The 26,146-nt window shown below is 40.7% G+C and overlaps 1 protein-coding gene across 1 annotated transcript; it reads right to left on the bottom strand.

The window, feature by feature from the left end:
* Positions 1-658: 658 nt before the first annotated feature.
* LOC307232408 (DNA repair protein XRCC4-like) lies at positions 659-26,146 on the bottom strand. The gene is made up of 8 exons (XM_080003408.1): positions 26,115-26,146; positions 22,541-22,735; positions 20,858-21,017; positions 19,831-20,039; positions 11,190-11,356; positions 6,474-6,638; positions 4,321-4,424; positions 659-963 (listed from the first exon to the last, which is right to left on the bottom strand). The coding sequence occupies exons 3-8, from the start codon at positions 20,994-20,996 to the stop codon at positions 836-838; spliced, it is 912 nt and encodes a 303-aa protein (XP_079859534.1). The 5' UTR covers positions 20,997-21,017; positions 22,541-22,735; positions 26,115-26,146; the 3' UTR covers positions 659-835.

Here is a 26,146-nt window from a genome sequence, read left to right as displayed (position 1 = left end):
TGAATTTCAATTACTTTTTTTATCAGTAATGCCTAGTATACAACAAAGACTTTTAAGTACCTGACAAATATTCAAGATCTTAAGACAAGCATTGGGAAATCCCTCGTCTTAAGGGAGCCAAGATGTAAGATGTCTTGGCTCCTTTAGTGTGTTAGAATCGCAAGCTGCGTCATCGCCTGTCCTTGCTGAAGCCTATAGTATGTGCACTATTGGAATGGGAAAAACATATTTAAATGAATGATGCTGGGTTTTTTGGTGTGTCCCTGCCATTAGGCATGCAGTTATTTTGACCAAAATGTTGTTCATTCCAGGAATTTAGAACTTGATACCAAGAAACAAACATAACCAACAGACTACTGAATAAAAAATATCAAGCCTCCTTTTCCTTTTTTGCTTAAAAGGGACTACACTTAAAATGTTACTTTTAGGGTTCATCTTTAAGTCGATTTAGCAGTGAAACAAGGTTTTTCAGTGTTTACAGTCAGTCCAAACACCGTTCAAATGTTCTAAAGAACCAGAAAGCCCGGGGCATTCTCTAGTCATGACTCAGTAAGCTAGAACAGGAAAGTGTACTGAAGTTTAGGAATTACACAATATAGCGTTGAGGGACGAACAGGATAGGAGACATCACTATAGGACAGGAGGTATTCCTATAATATAATATAGAATAAAGATGATAATCTTTTATTGGTTTGTTGTGAGAAATAGGACATTTTCTCAATATATATATGATGTACAAAAAAAAATAAAAATAAAAAATTTACAGATCAAATAAAATTGCAGGAATAATATTAATCAAATTAGCTGCTGCAGTTTACTTCAGAAACCTTTGATTTTAGTCCTGGTCAGTAGAAGACTCTTGGCTCTGGACAGTAAGCAATCGACGCTTTCTCATAGGTGGAGAGTGTTCTTTGTCAAAAACACTCTGATCCACAGGCACTCCATGACACACCAGATTCCGTCCTGTACATAGAAATACAAAAGTAATTCATTATACATTATTTCATTCAATTATTTATTTGTTTTGTAGAGTATTTTTATTCATTTTCATTTGCATAAGCCATTAAAGAATAATCGCTAAGTGTAATTTCATCATCTTCTCAAGATGATGAAATTATGTGCATATATATATATTTATATGCATAAATCGCTTATAAATCTATAAAAAATAAAAATAAACAAGAAACTACTATATTCATATCCAGAAAACAGATCGTCCAGCTTACTAGCTGCTCATTTAAGTATATTTGGAATAGGGATACTAAGCTGTTAAAAGAATGACACATTTCCCATCAGCATCACACGTGGCAGTTTTATGCCATATTGTGTCAGATAACCTCTGCTGACCCCTGAAAAACCTCTATTCCAAGTTGATCTGGAAGAGAGATCTAGCATTCCACACAATCCAAGCCCCATTTTTGGAAACCTAGACACGTTAAACAAACAAGGTCAAATATATTTACAGATAGGCAGACGCAGACGCCTGTTTGCCCTTTAACACTGCTTCTAGCCTAGTTGAATTCCTAGAGGTGTAAGCTACACTAGACACTGTTCGATGAAGCTAAATATCTGGTGATGCCGGATGTAACGGTGATAAGGTTACACACAGGAGGCGCTGACACACTTTCAGACGTTCCCTATTTCCTAATGTCAGACTGTCTCAACTTTTTTTTTTTCTACATGCATAGTTCACACCTTTTCCTTCACCCATCTTTCTTTTATCTTCAGTCAGCCTTGTGACAGATGTGCTTCCCTCGCTGTGACTATCTGATGCTAAACTAGGAGGGCAAAGGTCACAGAAGGAGAGAGAATCTCCTTTTTTTGCTACCAGTTTTGCCCTGTAATTATTCTTTCTTATCAGGCACAAGCTATATGAAAACACAGCCAGAGGCGAAGAGGTTAAGTAGGGTCAAGTATGCCGACATAGAGGCATGTCATTTACACTGTTACAGTAAAGGTTGAAGACGCTCTTTGAAACAAATAAAAGGAAATTAGTGCAAAGGTATCTTCATAGAGCATAAGACTTGATTCATATTCGCTGCTGCTGGTTTGCAACATAGCGCACAATCAGTCAAAACCAAGAGAGCAAATTATGTACAATAAAGCAAAGACAATATAGAATAAACATTTGCCTTCAGATTGTGTGAAAACACTTATAAATGGATAAAAAAAACGTGTGTAAATCATTCTCATTCCTACAATCTATAAAAGAAACTGTGAGTTGATGGCTGTAAATTAATTGGTTGCTGGGGTTGCTTGACTGAGAAGGTCCAACATAAACATGAGGGAGTAACAACGCATTATGCATCTATTAACATAATATAACATCCATCAGCATGGATACATGGCCTATTTCCACCAGCACAGTCATAGCCAAGAAGGATCCGCCCAGAGACTGTGGATTTGTTGGATAGTGGAATGGCTGTAAACATTGCTAAATACACACCACCCACACCGACACACCGACACACACACACACACACACACACACACACACACACACACACACACACACACACACACACACACACACACACACACACACACACACACACACACACAATATTGAGAATACACCCATAAAGCTTAAATGGCACAAACCAGGAAGATGGATTCCAAATATCCCAAAGGTACAATTTGTAGTTTAAAGTAAATACAGATAAATACAGGTCACCCCCCCTAAAATCTAACATCCAGAATCATATTTGTAAGAGGCATCTGGCTACTTAACACTAAGGCCCTCCGAGGGCCAGTCGAAGAGAGATCTACAACACTCATCCATCTTTCTCCGAAGACAGGGTGAGAGAGAGCATAGGAACTGGTGGCGTGGATGGGTCAAAGAGAGTGAGAGAAAGAGAGAGGGAGAGTAAAGAGAAAAAAACAGAAAACAATAGGCATTGTAGTAAATCCGAAAACAGCCTTTATCAAAACCTGCTGATGCAATGGGATCCAATGTGTTGCAACCTAATCGTGCTTCATGGGGGAACGCTTCACATTGCAGCGCTGTAGTAAGGGGGTGGGTACAATGGAGGGGGTACGATTCAGCAGTAATGACATCACGCCAGCACTCCATGATGCAGGAAGAGGAAGACCACCTCGTGGCTCGCAGTGCTGAAACAATCACAGCGGTCCCTGCTGGGTGGGTTTGGGTTTATGACTCACTGGCCAGTGTTTCCCAGAACCCGGCCACCCCAGGGGTGTATTCTGCGCTCGTGTGTGTTTCACACCCCTTGCTTCCATAGTCCATTATATTCTACTCTTGAAGTTTACTGCACAGTAAAGTCAGCATGAGTAAAACTAAGGTTTGAGAGGATCTCTTTGAGAGGCCACGCCGTCACTTAGTCACATTGTGACCTATGACTTCACTTGGAAGTACTGGGAACGGGCGATAATTTGGCGTGTTCTACACTCCACCCTGATATGTTGCTGTGGTGAACGTGGCAATGGTGGAAAAACAGACACCAGTATGATCATAATATGCCCCTTTTACCGTAAATTGTAAATGTCTTCATCGGGGAACCTTCCCAGTGACATAGCAGTTGCTTTATCTTGAAGTGAGGAGGGCAGACGGAATTATGATAAATGACATTAGAATTTCAGGACGGCTGAATGAAGCACAAAGGTTCCCATGGTCAGACTCCATCCATGGAGTTTTGACCCAACTCCAATGTATAAAGAGTGGTCATTATTTACTAGTCTATCAAATTAGTAGGTGTTCCAAAGTGTATATTGTAATTGGCAAGCAACCAACTAAAATATATTAATTTTAATGGGGCAAAGGTCTTGAATACAACTCAAGACCTTCTCAAGTCACACAGGCCTTCTTATTTCAATTGCAAAGTTTTTAATATTTATTTATAATTATCATCATCATCATCATTATTATTATTATTATTATTATTATTATTATTATTATTATTATTATTATTATTATTATTATTGTGATGTGCACTGGTCATATCATCTGCTCAGTGCACATCTTGACATTGTCCAGATTGTTATTAGAGCCTGTGTGATGAGAGGGCAGGGGATGAGAAGGGAGTTCCAGCACAAACACAAACACCTAAAAAAACACTTGGCCGAACTTAGTAACAGAGGCATAAAGACAAGAGGGCTGTGAATCAAGGTTCTGCCTTCGTCTTTCCCCCAGGAAATGTTGCTTTCGCAAATACGATTAAACACACACATTGATGCAGAAAACCTAGAGAATCTCCAGAGCACCATGGCAGTATTACCTGTAATGGGTTGTTTTATTTATTTATTTACTAACACAGAGAGAGAGACAGACCCACACACACACACACACACACACACACACACCTGTGATGAGTAGAGTAGGCTCCTGGGACGCTGTGAAACTTTGAACAGTCTTTTCTTTTCCTCTGCTTTGACTGCCCTCTGGAATCTCTGACAGGACATTTTGACTGGAAGATGATAGAAAAGGACAGGGTTGGAGAGAAGAAAGTAAGTACGAAGCAAACCTTAGTAAGTAGCTTAGAAGTAGTTTCATATTGCTCAAAAGAATGGACCGTAGCATAGCCTAAACCACACTCACACACACGCCACTAGACTACAACTTTCCATTTAAACATATGCAGACTGCGATGACAGGAGATATAAAACAAGCTTGTAAAAATTGAAAAAAATATATATAAATTAGCCACTGTATGCACTCTGCCAATGCCAGAGGTGTGGTAGACACATATAGTACACAGCTCTGACAGCTTGGTGGTGGCCTTCCCAGAAGCACAATTTCATTTTTTTAAAAAGAGAAAGTATGATGACAACCAGCATTTGTTACAGTGTTACACAACAGCCAAGTTCAACTGTGTTTGTTTAGAAGCAACCCCTTTAGATCCAATGTTCTGGAGAAAAACTGTGGACAATTGCCATTAAGCTTACACTAATGGAAAGAAACCATTTAAAAGGGGATTGGTTTGGGACAGAAAACAAAGAGGGGGATACAATTGTGAGACTCAAGCACAGAAAGGACTTTTGTGCGAAACACCTCAAAATTTGGACACCACACTAAAATTTGACCTCAGAGGTGCCAATTACATGTAGGTGTGAATGTGTTACTGTTTTTAAGAAGAATACATTGGCGAAATTACTGAGATCATGCTGGTCATGTTTGACAAATGTGATCAGCTGCAGGGAAATAGTGATTCTCGGCTTGAAGTCAAAGTTGTGATTGGTTATGATTTAATGCAGTAGCTCGTCTCTCCCAAATTGCGACAAATTGATCATTTCCTTAAGAGAGTAGTGAGTAGGTCGTAGTAGTGGTAGCATTAGCTAACAGCACTAGGACAGACCATATGTGAGAATCAAGACCCTTTCACACATGCAGTCTTTCCAAGCAATGTTCGAGAACCGTTCCTGCATGGGGTCACATGTGAATGGGAGCAGGGATCGATATTCCGGGAAATCTGTTCTGGCCTACCGCAAGACCTAGTAACATTTCCGGGAAAATGCCGGGAGAGCTGTCTTGTGAATGGAAGCAGTAATATGGCCGAGACAAGCACAAAATCCATCTGACGTCAGACACCGTCACATGGAGCAAATTAAAATACGAATTGCGGTCTTTTTTATTGGAATTTAGAGTCCATTTATGCTATTCAAACACGTGCAAACTAGGGATGTTAAAATGTGCCAACTAAACAACCGACTGTCAACAGTAAAATCGAAAACCTTTTTTTTTTTTGTAATGGCCTATTCAAAACATTCTAAAAACTTTACTGTTTTCCAAAATAGCCAATTCAAAACGTTCAACATAAAATAAAAAACGAATGGTACTGTTTTCCAAATGGGAGAGGGAGCGAGTGTGAGAGTGTCTGTGGCAGTGACACCGCACCTGCACCGCCACTGTCGCAGTGTGCGCAGGGGTTTTGTGCTTTCTCACTTTGTGTGCTTGAAAATGGCAACTTGGCATAAGACTCAGAGAGTTTCATGAAACCCCGCGGTGCAATGAAAATGATGAAAGATCCCATGAATTGGAATGAAAGATCCCACCTCGACCAGCACCCACCGGGCAAGGTGTGGCGCACCATCATGCAGCCTGTCGGCCGTATATTTACTCATTTTTATTTACATTTATTTAAATCTATATATATAATTATTGCCTAATTTATTTGTTTTAGAATTTAATTAATCGGCATATTTATTTTTAATTGCATGCTACATCCACACACAACTTCTTTGTGCGCAGGTAAACGTGCTTTGTCCGTGCGTCGCTCTGTGTACTGTTGCTTCGTCCGGTGCAGGGGGTGCGAACCGGGACCACACTGGGTGACTTCTGCTGGACTGTCCCTTGCCCCTCCTTTTCCGGTTTATCATGGCATGTGTGAAAAGGCGCATGACGGAAATGTTCCGGAATGTAGCTACATGTGTGAATAGTGAAACTCACTAGTGGGGCCAGAAAGGTTATACCTGTAATTTACCGGGAACTACGTGTGAAAGGGGCTTTAGCTGCTGACCTTTGACCCTCCTCTTCCTCGCTGTCCTGGTCATCTGTCCGCTGGAGCTGGTGGATGGTCTCCTGCAGGCCTCTGATCTTGGCCTTCTTCTCGTTCAACACCATGACGAAACGTGAGTACAGCTCCTTCTCCATCTCCTCCTTGTCCTGGACATGCTGCTTCAATCTGTTCAGTGGAACACACATTTTTTCACATTATCAGGTTTGGAGAATCCCAGAATTGCAATGGTATTGATGTTGACCTACTGCTAGATCACCTTGACATGTACATTGAAATTAGAGGTTTGGCACTTTCCTGGTTTAGATCTTTTCTTTCAGAGTGGACACATCGTGTAATTCAGGGCAATGTGACCGCTAATTATTGTAATATTACTTGTGGGGTCCCGCAGGGATCAGTACTTGGTCTTTTATTGTTAAGCATCTACTGTATATGTTACCACTTGAAGATATCATACAAAAATATGGCATTAGCTTTCATTGTTATGCTGATGACACCCAACTATGCATGTCTTTAGAACTAACTAACCCATGCAATTGGCATATTCTAGAGGCGCGTCTTGCTAAAATTAAAAAGCGGATGTCTTGCAATTTCTTGCTTCTCAACTCTGAGAAAATTGAGATGCTGGTTATTGTTCCTGCCAGACAGGCACCTGTTTAAGGATACCACTCTGAACTTTGATAGCTGTACTATTACCCAAAGTAACTCAGCAAAAGTAGTAACGAGTTATATTTGACCTCACATCTTTCCAACTGAATATCAAGAACATTACCAGAACTGAATTTTTTCATCCTTGATAGATGAAGATACAGCCCATTCTATCCATAAGTGATGTGGAGACCATAGTCCATGCATTTGTAACATCTCGATACTCGACCCCTTGCACTGGCTTCCAGTTCAACTCAGGATGTGACTTTAAGGTTTTGCTACTTACCTATAAAACACTACACGGCCTAGCTCCTCTCTTACCTACCTTACATACCATCTCGAGCCTCACGCTCACAACATGCTGATCTTTTAGCGATTCCGAGAGTAAACAAGAAGCCCGCAGGGTCTAGAGCATTCTCACTCTGGGCCCCAGTACTCTGGAACGTCCCTACCTGCGGAAATCAGAGATGCTACTTCTGTAGAAATGTTTAAATCATGACTCGAGACTCATTTTTACAGTCTCACATTTAGTTAACCACACCCGTCCTGTTAGCTTGCCTCACACCCTGCCTTCACCCCTCAGCACTGGTAGTCTGGATATTAACCCACTGTATTCCACACCCCCACCCCTTTTACTCTGAGAGCGGGGGTCAGGCTGCTGCGAGGTACATATATCAGGCCTGATGAGGACCACTTCCCTGAGGTGTCTACCTGCAGTGCTGTGCACAAGCAAATAGTTTCTCATATCAACAATAACCTATGATTTGTTTGTCACCTGTGATTCACCACCTGACGGTCACCTCCTCCATACCCTACTCCTGCAGCCCACTCAGCTCTACTGAATGGGACTGGTTTGCCTTCCACGATAAACTACACAGCCATTAATGTTTGTTACGCATGGAGATTGTGCATTGAGGGAGACGGGTCTTAATCTTGACCTGATCTAAGGTCTTCTATAGCCTTCTTTCGCTCCTCTCCTCCCCTGATAAGTGAAATGTGACTCCGCAGACTGTGCTACTCTGCAAAAATTAACTAAAAGGGTTTATTTTCTATAAAAAAATGTAAAAGCAAAACGACGGTAGGGGCGGTGGGCAAGTAACGTAATTGGTGTGTGCGGGAACACTGTGTTACACCAGTACCTCCGATAACAGCGCCAACCCTAGTCCGGGTCTAATTCATCTGAATATTAGAAGTCTGCTTTAATATCAAAAATTGGTTCATCTCAACATTCTTGTTTCTCAAACGGACCCGGATATATTGGTGCTGACTGAAACATGGCAGAAGAAATATATCAGTGATTCTGACGTTTCTTTAAATGAATTTGTTTAGAATAGACAGTTATGCAAGTGGAGGTGGGGTGGCCATTTTTATTAAATCATGTCTTTCGGTTATAGTTCTAAATAATGTCACTGTGAAGAAAGGTTTTGAATGTATTGCTCTGAAGGTCAATGTAGGGCCTTTTAATTCAGTCATTGTGATTGGGATTTATAGACCTCCCTCTGCTGAATCTGTTGCCATTGATAAGTTGGCAGATCTAATTGCTCAATATAGTTAGTAATTCGGAGATGATAGTCTTGGGTGATTTTAATCAAAATTGGTTGACTTACTGTATATATCTGATTATTGGAGAGAGGTGTGTGGTAAACTCAACCTAACCCAACTGATGACTGACCCTACCAGGCCTAATGTAAAAAATGTTTCCAATGAACCATAATTGATGTGATCTTAACCAATAGGAGGGATAAATTGTTGCTTCTGGTGTCTTTGACATTGGAATAAGTGATCATTGCCCTATAGCTTGCATTAGGGATACACAACTAAAGAGGGTTTGATCACGAAATTTAAATGAGCAGGCCTTCTTGACATGATCTTTTTCATAGTGACATTTCAAATACATTAGAAATCCCGGACGTTGATCTTGCATTGGATAATTTCATGATGGATAATTTCAGTGGTTAACAAACATGCCCCGTTAAAAAGGAAATAACTAAAGATACTGTAGATCTAGTTCTTTGTTCACCTCTGAACTATCATCTTTGTTCCACTTAAAGAATAAGGCTTGGGTCCTAGCTAGAAAATATGAAGACTCTTCCCATTGGTTTGCTTTTAGGTATTTAAGAAATAAATTGACATAGTGAGAAAAGCTGAATCTGATTATTATTTAAATACCATCTTTCGTTGTTATTCAAATCCAGCCAAATTCCCAAGGTAGTGAATTCAACAAAAAACTAAAAATGCAATTTCCCTGCCACAGCAGAGAACCCCCACACTCCCAGCCGGGCCCGGAACACTCCAGCACCGCCACAAGCCTGTCTCTGAACCAGAGGGGCGTCCTCGCTCCCCACCGCCAAAGTAAATCCTTGAGGGATTTTTATCTTGTTGTTTGATAAAGTTGCTGTCTCCGCTACAGTTTTTTTTCCCCCCAATCACACTGGAACCATGACACGCCCCCTTTTCTGGGGGCGTTCATGACGTCAAACATGAAAAATGACCGGAAAAAAAAAAAGAACGGCATTTCTCCTGGCAACAGGAATTGTTTAGCGGGTATAGTATTCCTGCTAATTTTAGTGTCAAAATAGTAATAGATGCTATATCACTCTGCTCTCCGAATTATTACTGGGGATACCTACAGTACCCATCATTGTACTCTCAATGAAAAAGTTGTCTTGCCCTCTATCCTCGCGAGACAAGATCAACACTGGTATTTGTCAATTTACAAAGTGCTCCTAAAAAGAATTACAAATTTACATTACTTCACTATTACACCTCAAGGTAGGAGCATATCAAACTCACTCTCAGCACTGGATTACACTAGATGTTACGTGGGTCAATTACAAACTCAGAATGACTGCTTTTCAATTTTGTGCAACCGGACTCGTGGAATAACCTACAACTCTCTTTGAATATTGAATCCTTGATACCATTGGGACATTTTAGAAATATGCTTCCAAATCTCATTGTTTTTTAATGTAATTGTTTTAACGAGGAAATGTTTTAACCAATGTTGATATTTTATCTTATTCTATAAGTATTCCACTTACTGTATTACGTTTTAGGAATCAGTTAGTCGGTCTATTAGAAAGGAATTTTCTACTTTTTATTTTATTTTCTATTTTTTCCTAGGACATATTGTGTGCTATCACCAGGGCGTTGCATTACATTTCACTGCATATATGTATGGAAGTATGTATATGTATGTGACAAATAAAAAATCTTGAATCTTGAATCTATTTGTGTGCTTATTGTCTTTGTGATTTTAATTTCATAGTATTTGCTATTTGTGTTGTACTTTTCTGCCTAATGTGATCTCGACATCATCGAAAATGAGGTTTCCCCCCTCAATATAGCCCGAGAAGTAAATAAAGCTGAAATTAAAAAAAAATATTACTGTCGTTGCCCACTCGGCATCCATTGCAGCCTGGTCATCCTAAAAGGGGGATGCCTCTTTCTGGGCCCCCTTCTCAAGGTTTCTTTGTTTTTCCCCAAAGTGTTTTCTGGGAGTTTTTCCTGGCCCAGATGAGGGTTCAGACTTGGGGAAGTCGTTGATTTCTCTGTGAAATGTGGGTTTGTGAAGCCCTTTGAGACTATATTGTTATTAGGGGCTATACAAATAAACTTGACTTGACACTCTTTGTTCAAAAGTCAGGGAGTGTAACAGTAAATTAATGTTGTGATGATGTTCCAGTTAAAAAAAGTAGTCAGACACTGACATAAGTAAATGATAGAAATGGAAACGTGATACATGCATCAACAGATGGGAATAATTTAAAACTGGTTCCCAGAAATGCCAAACCCACAGTACTGACACTGAAACCAACAGTACTCAAAAGTGGGTGACCATTTTTCCGGTACAGTAATCTACCAGGATTAGATTGCTGTATTACTGTAGATGAGAACAAATTAAGAAAAAAGGAGAAAATTGACCTTGTACCCACACAAAACAGTCAACAAGGACAATGGCTCCACATTCAAACAACTTTAGCATTTTATTTTGCACTGTTTAACTCAACCACAGACACAGACGTTTACTGCAACATGCAAACAGGAATGTCATTCTCTCTCTGGGCTTACTGTCTGAGGATGCGCTGGTGCTCCTGCAGGAGTTTATGGTTCTCCTCCAATAGCTGGCCGTTTGCTGATTCCAGATCAGTGCCTTGCTGCAGGATCTGGCTAATCAGCTCCCTGTTCAACTCTGTGGCGTCTGGAGCCGGCTGCAGCTCCACAGAGCCCAAGTACATCTTAAGAAAAGAAAATAAGAACAAATGAGAATTTGAAGAGCAATAGGCAAGGCTCCCCTCAGTTCCTGCTGCGAGCAAATTTTAACAGCTTTTAACAACCATTTTTTTACAGCAGTTTAATGATGGAACCTCACAATACTCATGGCAAACAGTAACACAGTTGAATGAGAATGAGATGATTACTTTGAATATCCACGTCTGAGAATAGGAAAATAAATGTTAACCAACTACTGCTACAGTGAAAATGAACAAGAAATGTGGTTGTTTTTTTTTAATGGAAAAGTCTACACAATTCAACTTTTTGTGTTGTGCATTTTCAGTCAACCAATTTGAATCCAGCATTTTTTAACCAAAGCCTTATTTTTCCACCGTTGCGACCCGAGTGAATCAGAATCGTTTTAATCCAGTTTGATCCAGTATTGAGAGAATAGATTTAGTCAGCTGTTGCGCACCAGGTCCATCGTGACCACGCTCTTCACTGCAAAAATAAAAGGTGTTTTCAAGGAGTTTTCATTCAAGAAAGTAGTACTAAATGAGCAGCAAACACAGCCACCCGCCAACTCAGCATAGAAGAGCTAGAGGAGGAGGAGGGTTATTTGGACAGAGAATGATACGATGTCATGTTAAAGATACTTAAATAAACTGCACAATATTTGCTTGTCTGTAGCCCTTGGAGACACACGCCAAGACACTTTCCTTCATTCTCACACACACACACACCCACACACACACACACACACACACACACACACACACACACACACAATGCACTGGGAAAACAGAAGGTGGTCAGGTGCTAAATCTTTGCTCGGTTGCAGTTGGGGTCGTCAACCCACTGTAATAAAGCCTCCGCCTTCAAAAGCTCCCATAAAATAGTTGCCATTTTTGTCCAGCACCGATGCTGTCCCAGCAGGCCACACATCTGTTTTCCCCTCCACTGATGCACCTGAACATGTTACAAGTGGACATTCGCTCACTGAGCTCCAGTGCCTTCCTAAATGTCTCAGTCTCTCCCCTTTTCTCCCTCTCAAATGTCCAGACACTCAATAGACTATGGTTTCCTAATTGAAAAATACTATCATGTTAGAAATATCACAAAGATATAGTATCAGTGGGAAAACAAAATGCAATACTAAGGGAAAGTGTTGCTGGATTAAATCACTGTACAATAATGACCTTATTCAATAATATTTTAAAATATCTTTACATTGATTTGTTTTAATATAACATGGCAACATGTGTGACGGTCCAGCTCAGTGGTGCCATCTCTGTAGGTGTTGCTTCATAGCACAGGAGTTAATGTTCGGTAAAGTGATGGAGCCAGTGTGATCACTACTAGGAAATGTGTAATTTCAAAAGAGTAGTCTTAATGGAGACAGGACACTGAGCAGAGGACCACCCAGGGACAGAGGAAGACGACGGTTCCCAAGGCCTCGTAAAGATCTACAGCAACATGGAGATGTCATGGTGATCCTGCCCAGGTGGCTATGGGGGAACTAAAAGGGAATCTGTGTGACACTGAGCATCACAGGTCTTAGATTTGATACAGCTGGGACTCTGTCTCAGAGTGCAGCTCTAAACACAACCCTCATAAATCCAGGAGGCTTTCAGCAAAATTAAAGCTTAACGGGCAACAAAACCCTTGATTAATGACACGCTTTGGTCAACAGTAGATAAGAAGCAGGGAGATAAAAAGGCATCGTTGACATGACTTCACATGACTAATGAATTTCGTAACTATTCAGAGCAGAGTGAAAAACAGAGTACGTGGCACACATGTACAGTCGCACAAGTAACACTAACCCTTAAAAAAGAAAACGTAATCTCAACCTTAAGTTATTTATTAATAGATCATTTTAGCAGTGACATTCTACTCACGCTAACAGCAGTAAAGTTGAGTGTTAAGTCCTTGTAGCGTGCATTTACTCCATAATAAGACATGGTCACAGGCACAACTACGATAAAATCAGTTTTTTACATTCGGAATATTTTCCGTAAAATACCATAAATCTTTCATAAGTGTTAAGTTCCTCTGCCTGTGTGATCAGCTTTTGGGGAAACAGTGCAGAAGTAGCAGTGATGGCTTGTGTACACAATACTCAAGTGTTAGTTACGGTGTGCTAGTGTGGAAATCTCAAACGGAAATTCATAATTTCTTAGTATTATCAGTGGTTTGCCTCGTTCATTGTCAAGTGCCAGGACTTGAAAACAATATTTATTTCAAAATCACACCCAGAAAACTCGGGGGGGGGGGTAAAAATGGAAAAACCTTGATGATGTGATGAAATTTTGCTCATTATTCCTCTAATGAACTTGTGAAGATCTAGTCAATTTGTGAATCGAAGATGACTGTGAGAAATAAAAGAGGAAAGAAGTACAGGGCAGAAGGCAATATTAGCTGTTTTTTTCCCCCCACAATCCTCCATTTTCTTTGTGCCAGGCATTGATTTTATTTTTTATTTTTATTTATTTATCTTTTTTAGTGCCAGGCATTGATAAGGCGAGAGGTCAGCCTGTACGCTGCGCCAGTGCCTGTTGAGCTGGGGGAGGTCAGATGGTGCAACACCAGAGCTGATACCCCGCTGTCTGGTGCCACCGGCAATGTTTCCAAAGCATCACTGGAAGAAAATCACACAACACTATCTTTCCGAGCGGCTCTTAGATCTGTCTTGTTTTACTACTGGTATTACTGGATCAGAAAAAAAATAGTAGGAGAGTTGACATACTGGGAGACATGTGGCATGGATAGAGAACACAAATATTTGGTGTTGTGTGTCCATTGATGGTTCCTGTGCGTTTTGTCTATTCATCTGTCTGACTGTCTGACTGTAAGGTCAAACTGAGGAGGGGGAACGGCGGGGGGAGTAGGTGTGAAAGACAAAGCCAAAATATCACCAGATCACATCACAGACATTGAGGGTAACAAAGCTTTTCTTATGAGTCAGCCCACCTAACTGCTGGTGTCCTAAAGTGACCTTTTATTCCCATGGACTGGATGAACACACCCCTCTTGTTTTCATAATGTCACTAATTTGACAATTTAACAAGGTGACAAAGGTTTACACTACAGTCTAATTTGTGGGGTTTTTTTTGCACATAATCATTCAATTGATCAAAGACTCTGACTTTACTTTGCATGCTTTACTAAGGACACTAAGGACAAAACTGTTATTTCAACCCTTTAATAGCGAAGTCCATTTTTGGTTTAAAATAGAGACCAAAAGAAAAAACAGACCAAAAGCAAAACAAAAGGGAGAGAGTAGGTGGGTGCTGTGTAGGGGTCTGGATTACAGACAAGCAGCTGCTAAGGAGGGAGAGAGAAAGAAAGAAAGAATTGTTGTTTTTTTGCGAGTGGGAAAGGTTTTCAATGCAGGAAGTGTGGGCATTAATCAGGGAGAATGGCCACCAGCTTGTGGAGCACCGTGCGGAGGCGTCAGGTCAGATAGAGGGCAGGAAGTGAGAGGCGACAGTGGGCAGACAGTCGCTGATAATCCACATGTTCCCATAAATGGTGGACATCTTAATTCACACTGCAGCCCACAAGCAGACACAGAGGAACAGCACAAAGTGTGGCTACAGCACAGGACACTGGTCTCAGTGGAATGTTGTGTTCCATGGCAGCTCAGTACACATTTTGGCCTTAGGACACTGTTGCTATGGACTTGAAACATGCGTTAACTGCCAATACCACACATTGTATGGTTTGTATTTAATAGAGCTGCATCTCCTCCTAATAAAGTCAAAAGTGAGATAAACATAAATAAAGCACAATCATTGCCTTGCCTATGCATTTTTAATTAAAAACAATGCGCTTATATTGTTGTACTAGGGACGCACAGATTTATTGGCCGTACATTATATCAGTCGCCATGTTAACTGCCATCGGTCTATCGGCAAATGAGATGATATTCATAGATGGCAGCGGCCAATGTTTATCCAGTGTTTCCCACACAAAAACTTTACTTGGGCAGACAGCCCAGGTATATAAACACCCGCCAAAGTATATTTGGCGATCAATTTCAGCCTTTTAAATTTATTTATGAATTTATTATTATTATTCTTTTAAATCAGTCCAAGATAACGACGCCATCCGTGATCGATTTTAGAAGACGTCAACACAGCTCTGTATAGTGCTCCAAACAGGAAGTGATGCTGCATTCATGGGATCTCGGAAAACTGTAAGTGATGCTGCGTTACAAGCTTAGTGCTTATCATAAACTACTTATCCTGCATTTTGGCTTTTCTCATGCAAAGATTATGTGATGCATTGAGCTAAAGTGAGTCAGTTCATGATGAATGGAACAGAAAGAGCTTGATCAGAGACAGTGACCAAGCGACACGTCAGAGAATGTGATATAGAAGGCATTTCTCAGGGAGTATTTTAACTGTTTGGATATTCCATAGAAACAGTGATGCTATACAGTGATATTGTATATATTTAACACAAATAACAAGCCCAGAGTCTACAGCTGCGCTCTATCAACCATAAGATTAAAACCACCTGCTTAACATTGCATCAAGGTCCCCCTCGTGCTGCCAAAACAGTTCTGACCCGTGGAGGCATGGACTCCACAACACACCTGAAGGTGTCCTGTGGTATCCGGCACCAAGACGATATCAGCAGATTCTTTAGGTCCTGTAAGTTGTGAGGTTGGGCCTCACATGTGGTTGGGTCCAGCACATCCCACAGATGCTCAATCTGACTGAGATCTGGAGAACAAATCACCTTGAACTCTTTGTCATGTTCCTCAAACTACTTCTGAACATTTTTGCAGTGTGGCAGAGCCCATTATCCTGATGAAAGAGGCCACTGCCATCAGGGAATACAGTTGCCATGAAGTTGGTCTGCAACAATGTTTCTTAGGGGTGTCACGATTCTGCAAATCCACGATTTCACTTGACTTTCGATGTTACGGTCATGATTCGATTTGATTTTCGAATAAAACAAATGCCTGGTCCAACCGACCAGGCGGAGGTGGTGGTGCGCCCGCGCCTGCTGAGGTGGGATTTTTCATTCCGATTCATGGGATCTTTCATCACTTTCATTGCACCGCAGGGTTTCATGAGACCCTCCGAATATTATGCAAAGTTGCCATTTTCAAACACTCAAAAGTGAGAAAGCAAAACTCCTGCAGCCCACACCATGGTGGCAGTGCTGGTGCAGGTCCACCACAGACACTCGCTCCTGCTCCCGTTTGGAAAACAGTACAACGTTTATTTTGAAGGTTTTGAATAGGTTATTTTAGGCCAACTCTGAACCCAATTTCATGGAAGTCGGTTTGGAGCCGGGAGAGCCGCAGTCGACTCCACGGAGGAGCCCGCACCCCCCAGCGCACACTGCATTTGTTTACTGACCATGTCAGACATGTCGGTCGGGGGGGTTAGGGGGATGGGTGGACGCCCAGCGGAGCGGAGATCCCTTTTACTCCAGGTATATATTCCGAAAACACCTTTTATCCGAAACTCCGGGCCGTTAGCTTAGCTCCGATTTGACCTGTGTTAGGGGAGGGGCCATTTGACCGCTCCACATCATCGGGTCATGATTTTGCCCTGCCCAAAAATCTGGATGATAAAAAGGGTGAGAAACAGTCCACAATTCAGTTCTACATCGTTCAGTCTTTTCATATGTTTTTAGCCATTACTTTCTAACATGTTTAATGTGTTTAAAAATAAATCACTGCATTCAGTTTACAGGGCCTTTAACTGTAACTAATGTATTATATATGTACTAAATATTTTCATTTTTTAGAAATAAAATGCTTCTGGCCCAAGTTGACTCTCTAAGATCCTGTTGCGACATTCAAATTGGTTAATTCTTAATTCTCTTTGGTAAACATACTATGTATTCAATAAATAATACTATGTTCAAAAAATGAGTTAAGCACAGGCACAAAGGAAAACACTAAATCTACCTACAACAACAACAACCTGATATTATAATCGACATCAGAGCAGAGATTGTGCGTGTATTAATAACTTGCTGTTGTGTTGATATGATGCCCAATTGTGTGGAAATTGGCAGGAGCACTTTGCCAGGAATAGACTCAATGCTGAATTTGGCACCTCGATCGGATAGAACTTTGCAGCATGGCACTCCGGGGGGCTGACAATGTATTCACGCAGAGTAACCCTGGTGCTTTGGCATCTGATGTGGCCTCAGCATCACCACCAGAATAAAAACTGCATGAAGAGTCAAATATGGAATCAGTGCTCTATTCATTCATTTCATATTGATAATCCTCCCATCTGGTTTGCATTTGTCAAGAGTAAAATTGATAGAACAATTAAAAGGTATTGTAAGACTGAATGCGCTGTGATTAATATCAGATACATATTTTGGAAGTTAAGGCTTCATATGACTCTGAACGAATCACAAGTTGTGAGTTCAAACTAAGGGAGAAACAAGCCGTTATCACCTCTTTGCCCTTTTTTGTGCTAAGTACAAAACAATCTCTCTGTTGACCAAGACTTTGCTTATAACCAATAAGCAGTATCATGTGTAACATTAGTCATAAAGTAGAGCTTGGCACAATTATTCATTTTTATCAATGTTAAGAGTATATTACTGACTCAGTATGAAGTCTAGAATATGAGTTGTGCATATAAAACTACACTAAAAATAGCTAAATAAATGCACAACTTAAGGTCATGCTCTTAAAATATAAAACAACCAACAGGAAATAATAACTAAAATAAGTATATCTTGGCATCCTGTGTTGAAACTGGACATAAATCTATTAGGATACCTCATGGGTGACTTTGTTAGGCTGATATGGTAACATTTCTATCGATGAGGACTTATATAATATAATAGCAAATTCGTTTTTGAAATAAGCAATCAAGATAAACAAGTATCATTTGAGCACAACTTTTCAAGAGAATTTTGTACTATGCAATATGTTAGGATATTAGTGACAATAAAATAAAACTATAAATATCAAAATCCTTTTTGATTTGACTTTTTTTATAACTTAAAGCTCGATGAGAGGTAACTGTTTGCTCAACAATATAAGATAGGCTTGGTTATTCTGGACTGCTAAAGCAATAAAATGAAAGTGTGTAGCCTATATACCACCCTTTATCTGCTATATTAACTAAATGTCTTTCTCTCAGGTGATAGAGAAGTAGTTAAACAGACATTAGGGAGGAGTTATTGTCTGTATAACTCATCTTAAACACCTGCTCAGTAGCAGTTTAACAACAAAACCCCAAAATTACACACATCATTACAAGTTCTGGGGTCATATACATAAAATATTAATTCCAGGTTAAGTTCAACACCTGTTTTGTCTCGCCTTCTTTCTGCTCCTAAAGGAAGCTCACCTTATCTTTGGTCATTTCTCTACCCTCAAATTATCTGTCTGAGAAGATGTGCACGTTTCCATTTCTATGCGGCATGCGACTAAATGAGAGCATAAGAGAAGAAAAGCTTTTAAAAATTAGGGAAAGAGGAAATAATTAAATGCACAACTCTCCAAGAAGATCATGTGAGTGGGAGTGACACATGAAAAAGGTTTTGGGAATGTGTGTGGATCCCTCTTGTGTTAACTGTGTACCACACACATACACCTGCAGACGATGGCCATTTAATTCCTGGAAAACTACCATCCCATTCATCATCATCAAGAAAAGGGGAAAAAATGAACTCACAAAACTGTACAGAAGCACCAAAAAGGTAAAGTGGCTGGTAAAGTTAAAAAAGCCGATAATTGGTAGGTTGTTTTGCTTTGTTTGATGAAGACGGCATGTCCATAAATCAGTGTTTTACAGGGGCCCCATCAGCACTGCTTACCCCCTGGCCTTAACCCTCTGGCCCCCACTGTGTGTGTGTCTTTGTCCCAGGACCCCCACTGACCTGCGGGCCTGAGGCAACACTGTCCTCCCACCTCTGTAGGAATTGGACCAAAATTAGGTGAAAATACCAATACAAGATCGACCAGTGATTACAGAAGATGAAGACCACCCTGGAATTAAGAAATATACATTTTCAATTGGATGATTTTCATTCTATATTACAAATTATACTACCATTTTACACACTATGCTCCAAATTGTGGCCAGCTACTGTGTGACTGGATACGACACTGGGTAAAAATTGCCTGATTCCTATCAGTGTCCTGAAGGCAACCACCCTAATCCTGCCATAATGTGGAGAGACTGTAAAGCTTATCTTTAAAACAGCCCCCTGTAAAATGTCAGACTTCCTTTCGATGTTTTTGTAAGTTACAAGATGTATCTGCCCTCAGGAATAAAGATGGGGGAGAAAAATGCAAAACATAGCAAGTTCACAGGCAATCAATATCATTCCAACATAGCCTATTGACTATGTTTTCGAAATAATTGATGAAACTACATTCAACAAAACACTTTTTTTGTGAAATAAAACCATGGGAAAAAACCTACAGTATGTAAGTTTAAATACAATTATTGATTGTACAATGTAAGCTCGGACCAAATCTCTTAATGCTGCTCACCGAAATGCCTTCGCAAATCTTCTTATAAGACAGACGGCAGTGATCGGGGGTGAGGTGAAAAGAATAATTGCCCTTTTCAGTCACGCCATCGCTGCTTCCCTCTCCTCTTCTTTCTTCATCCCCCATCAGTGCTTGATGCAGATACTCAACATATCGCTCCCTTTCAACTCCCATGTCATCTGTGTCCCTTGTCACCTCGTCTTCTGAAACTGAATGCAAAGAATTGGTTAAGCACCTCTTACAGCAAGGGTCCCTGTGGTTATGTGCTCAAACATAAACAAGAAGTGCAGAGTTATGCATGAACACTTCTGATATATGAAAGACAGCGTGCCAAAAACGAGGAGAATGCCATCAGCTGTTGCACAGCTGCTCGCATAGAGCTGAGCTCCCAATTAACGGTTCAAGCACGGAAACACAGAAAACACAGGAGCCGGTAGAAAGGCCCACAGAACACACATGCAGGAGTTAAAGCTCACATGTGAGTATGTGCACAGATCTGTCACAGCCCCATCTCCGCATGTCAGCAGATGGAAAGCTATGGAAAACTAAGGAGCAGTTATGTTCCAGGTGTCCCTCCAGGGCAAGCAGAGCCACTTATACATGGACATACACACACACTCATAAAATACAGTGGCACGTACAAAGATAGGTTTTGTAGAGGATTAATCTGACTTGTGCAGCTGTAAGCTGCAGCACAGGAGTGAAACAAGGTCTGTTGTCCCTATGGCTGATGAAGCAATAGCTTCAGATCTGTGAGATGGGCTTCAGCCAGGTGTCTACAAAGCACAGCTCACCTGATGACTGGCAGACCTGCTGACAACCTGGACGACTGAATAGTGAATGGTGTGGCTCACTGGATAGAACAAGTGGTTTGCACATGGACTTTCCTTACACAGAAACATTTTTTTTATTTTTACCTTTACCATCTACGACTGATAAAACCCATAGCCTAAAATACAATGACTGCTAGAACATTTGATCTATCAAAAGGTGTTGATCTGTTTGTGTGCATATATGTAGCCTTTACCTTCCCCTATCCAGGCTGCACTGCCATCACTAAGAGCCAGCGTGAACCCAGCACCCAGGTCTATGGCCCATTCCACTCGCAGGAAGTAGGTGGTGTCTGGCTCAGTGCTCACCGTGATCTGGTGCACTTTGCAAATCATGCTCTCCTTTGGCTTTCAGACCTGCACGGAACAAATATGATGTTTTTCAGAAACGTTATGAAGCAATATAAAGACATGAACGCAGGTTCCAAGTATGTTTGGTAAAGGAAGCAAGGTTCTGGATATACAGTTCTGAGAACCTAATTTTGTCCCACCTGAAAAGCAGGGACTAAACAACAGCTCCATGTATGAAGCATATCAATTGTCATGTTTGTAATAGTGGGTACACTGTAGATGTAAATGTTACCTCTATAAAGGACAGTTTCATCGCATGTTTTATTATCGTTTAACATCATTTCTTTGTTGTACTGAAATCCACTAATCATTCCTTATAGTCTTTGTCTGGTGCAACACAAGACTAAACAATTTCTCTCTCTGCTTTGCGATTTCTTTCATGTGAACACATAAAATCAAGTCGGAAAGACAAGATTCCAAAACTCCGCCATGTCCAATATTTACACTGTGAAGCATCTCTATAAATGACATTAAGAGCGTCGTCATTTTGTGGTTCCTTGAGTTCCATAAATACACAATGTGGGGACTTCGCTGTGGGAACTTTGTGGTATTGCAAGGCACACCTCACTTTGTTTTTCTGGGGGAAAAATGGTATTAGACTGGGTATTATTCGAGAGGACATGCTCACATCTCCTCTACCTATGGGCGAGATAGCTGGCCGCCTAGGGCACCATCTCGAAGGGATCGCGGATTGGGGAGCGATCCGGGCACATTTTGTGCACCTGTCTCCCTCTCCGACGGTGCTAGCAATACGCACGCCAGCGTTGGGGTGCCCGCGATCGACGCGCCAAAACTGTGTGTTTTTATTTTAGATGTAGGTTATTTTATTTGACATCTCCTTATGGAACGAAACTAGTGATATGGAACGGTATGGAACTAAACCGTGCGTAATGGGAACACTTTCTCTGCGACTCTCTCCCTGATTGCCCCCTCTCCATGCGTAATGCGCCGAAAATAAAGCAATGTTAATTCTGCTCTTAACTTGTTTTAGTTTTTCACACTGCCTGACCAAAAAAAAAAAAAAAAAGACTGCTTGACTTGAAGAATCTCAGTCGACTGACGGGTTTCCGACTGATGATTTGACTCGTCGACTTTCAGGCAGCAGCCCTAATAGATTCTATATTATATTTGGCATAAGACTGTTCAGTTGTTGGCAAGAAGCACCTTTCTTTAAAAAGAAAAGAAAAAGCTTGAGAAACTTTTACTTGATTACGGATATCCAGGTGAGAACACGTTATTACTGCTTCCACGTGAAGTGAGAGGTGAGTCGGACATCTTACACGCTTAAATACAGGGCAACCCATGTGGAGACCAAGGGAAAAGGACAGCTAAATTGGCTGGTGGCCACGTCTGAAAACGTGAAAATTAGCCCCTTTGGAGAGTGTGCCATAAGTTATGACGTAGCTACACACTTGCTTTTTGGTTTCTTAAGGAGAGGGATCCTCACCTCATAAACTAACAGAGCAGATGGTCATGGCGATACACAATGAGGCGAGCAGCCAAGAAATGACAGACAGAAATACACATACCTGCAAGCACAAACTCAAACACAGAAGTCTACCGTAGATTAAAGTTGACCCTCGGCGCTCCGGGAAGGAAGAAGGGTGTGGCTTCAGCAAGGGGCCAAGCAAGCTGGGGGATTTGGAGGGTTCAACTTTAACCTCATAAAGGGAGTCCAGCTACTCATTAGTATCTGTAACATCTGCTCTGCTGGGACGATGACCCTGCAATGACAGAAGGACACTTAAATAAACAAAACTGTGTCAGGTATGGAGCAATTCACAAGTCACAATGCCAGTCTATTGTAGCCATGTGGGAAAAAGGTTGGATTATTTTTCTCTGACTACAACTGGAATAAGAATTATATTTATCAAGGAAGGAAGGTTACATGTTTGAACCAGACTGTGGAACTACTCAAATGGATGCCAAGAGAGCAAGGAGGAAGAGTGCTCCTGCAAAAAAGACTGGTTCCTCTCGATAAACAAATAAGAGTCCAGCCATAGTAAAGCAAGCATCTTTCAGACGTGAAATGATAAACCCTTAATGTTACTTATTATGCAGAGCGAGAAATATATTTTAAGCAACTGCTTTACATCGACTTTATGAAATAATGGCTCTCATTTGCTGTGATGACTGGCATCGCATCAGGGTAATATTAGCACATTATAGGTTATGCTTAAATGTGCCTGGAGCAACATTGAGTTTTACATCCAACACAACTAAAAAAAATCAGCAAAAGGAGAATTGGACAAAAATGATGGAGCTAAGCTGGGCTCTCAAAAGAAAGAAGAAATTTACACTTGGAAATCCATATTTAGAAATAATGACTTCTACTGCAATACAGCTTAAACTCATCTTAGCTTAACACCTCAGCGAGTGAAACCAGGATTTCTGAAATACTGGTTAAAATGGGCTGACAAGATTACCGGTGAGAAAAACCTCCTGCAAATTATGACTTCAGCTATGATGTACCACTCAGGTGAAGGACAGAGTTTGAGTGTGCCTCTAGAAGCTAACCATAGTCAATTTCCAGTGGTAATAGCTTTCATGGTTGGTTTGACTGAGGGCTTGCTTCAGTCAAGAGGCACGGGAGTGTTCAACTCTCAGGGTAACGCTATAGTTGTCATGACAAAGCCGGACTATGAATTTCCTGTGGTGGTGAAAAGAGACAGGTTTTCCTAAACTCCATAAGGCTGAAATGTCTTGTCACCTGCGGGTAACAAAATAGGATGTATGACTGGAAAAGCGAAGTTTAAAGTTTAACACCTTCATGACATTCATCAAACAGCACTGACCGCACTTTTTCGTGGTACAGAAATCAATTATAGAACAAGAGAAACTAGAAACATGATCAGTTCAAGGTCCAATGTACAAATGTATTCATTTCTACTGACTCATTAAATATTAAAGAGTCATTTGTGAGGAGGGGGCGTGGTTTCACAGTCAATATTCCAGTCAACTCTCGGGGTGGTTGATGGGGATTGGACCGCCCATCCTTTTGTTTTTGTGACAAAGAGCCACTAAAAGTACTAATCACCATCCCCGCTGCACGCTTTGTGCTGATTTCAACCACTAGATGGTATTTTGAGTCGTATTTACTGAGCCACATGTGAGATTCCCGTTTTTTGAAAAGGAGATTTGTCATGTTTTTTTAAGGCTTTAACATTCGCCCCATTGAGCTGCATTTAAGCAGTGGGAAGCTGCAGCAAAGTGCTATGTTTCTGAATATCAAAGCTTTCAGCGAGGTTGTGTTATGGATATTTAGAAATGCTGTGGACCAACATTTAAAAAAAGCAATAGCAAACATATCCTTTAATACAACTTAACACAGATAGTTGAAACCTATTTAGTAGCCTCTTTACAAAGGATGATAATTTAAGTATTAGATCAACTAAATTACAATGAGAAGAGCAATTAAAAACAGACAGCCCTTAAAAATAGCAGTAATACTATACTATTTCACATTAAATAAAAGGCGGTATGTGTCTGTTGTATAAGTCACTTTAAATGTAAGAATGCGATAATTTTGCCAAAACAAAATGTGTTGCATGTCTGCATAGTCTGTTGAGCTGAGCTGTTCTCTCTCACAATACCATTCAACTTAGAAATTTAACCCAGCATACGAGTGGTCATTTTCAAATCTTCAATATCCACGTAGAATGAGTTATAGTTGTGAGGACCTGAGGGAATTAATAAGCTTAGCAACAAACTCAAGGTGCTTCTTCTTTGAAATTCGAGGTTCCTTGATAATACAGAACAGAGGACAGATGCAGCAACTGACCGTGTTCTAATTTCCATCCCCAACATGCTTTTCAGGTTGAAAAACTCAAAGATTAATTCGAGAGTATAAACGTAAGAAAAGTGTGTTGCTGACAAGTATAGGGCAAATAGGAGTTATTTCTTTACAATCATAAGAAAGCTTTTAATCCTTTGGGGTTTTGCCCTCATCGGTGCAATTGCAGCATAGTGGCATGTACAAGTCCATAATGTTGAGTGCACAAGCTATGGCAATTATAGTTGTCCTGATTCAGGGTCCTATATCTACCTCAACCATCAGACTTGATGCAAAACCAAAGCAGAAACGTGTCTAATAAGATTAAAATGTTGCATGGCAACAATGTTGTTTTTATTCATTGTTTATAAATGAGGAACAAATAAAGTCACATATTACAAACTGCTATGTCGACTTAAATGCAATTAGGAATTCTGGGGAAAAGTGCAACAAAAAAAAATTATTTGTGGTTTGCAAAGCAGAGCTTTACTTTTTCTTGAAAGTGTGGAAGGGTTTGGTCATGGGGGTGTAACATGCGGTGTAAATGCAGTCAAGATGCCGGGGTACTGGAGGGAGGACGGCCCATTGTTAAGACTTCTGGGAAAGGTGGACCCCAAAAACACTCCAATCTAAAAGGCGAGCAACACTAGAATTATTATTATTCTTAGCTATAGTCTGTATTGGAATTGTAAGGGAATGTTAAAATATCCCATTCCAAAGACACTTCATATTGTAGAGGCGGGTCAGTGGACGTTTCAAAACAATATCTGTACTTTTGACTAGAATATTAGAAATGTGTTGTGGTTAAAAAGTACAGATATTTGTTAAGTATTATTAATTATTATTTACTAATGAAGTATTATTTAAAGTAAATCTTGAAAAATGAAAATGTGGGCTTCATTTTTTATTTGTACACATTTGTAAATTACTTTAACACCACCTGTACTATGTTATTGCAAATTGAAATTAGGATGTGCATGAGCACGGATCTGCAGGGGGGGTGGGGGGCGGGGTACAATAGGCACTTTATACCCAAGTAGTACTTTCATTTGAAGTACACTAAACAGAAAGCCTCGATCTACGGTCCCCTGTGGCACCGGAGTCATCTCCGCCCGTGTCGCTGTACTTTCACTCGGGCGGGGTCTGGGGACACCGCTCCGCCATCGGCGAGGTTAGCGCTCCGCATCGCGACTACTCCACTAAAAAAAAAAAAACCTAAAAAAATAAAACTGACGTGACAACGAGATCGTACACGCAGACAGCTTTTCGCCTTTTTTTTTTTAACGTTTTCCTCCATGGATTCAAACGAGGTAACTCTAGCGAGCTCTTACCGTGGAGCTACGTCCGGTCTCGCTCGGCCCCC

Source organism: Zeus faber (genome assembly GCF_960531495.2).
Source record: "Zeus faber genome assembly, chromosome: 7".
Lineage (NCBI taxonomy): Eukaryota > Metazoa > Chordata > Actinopteri > Zeiformes > Zeidae > Zeus > Zeus faber.
This window is presented reverse-complemented; position numbering and strand designations above follow the sequence as displayed.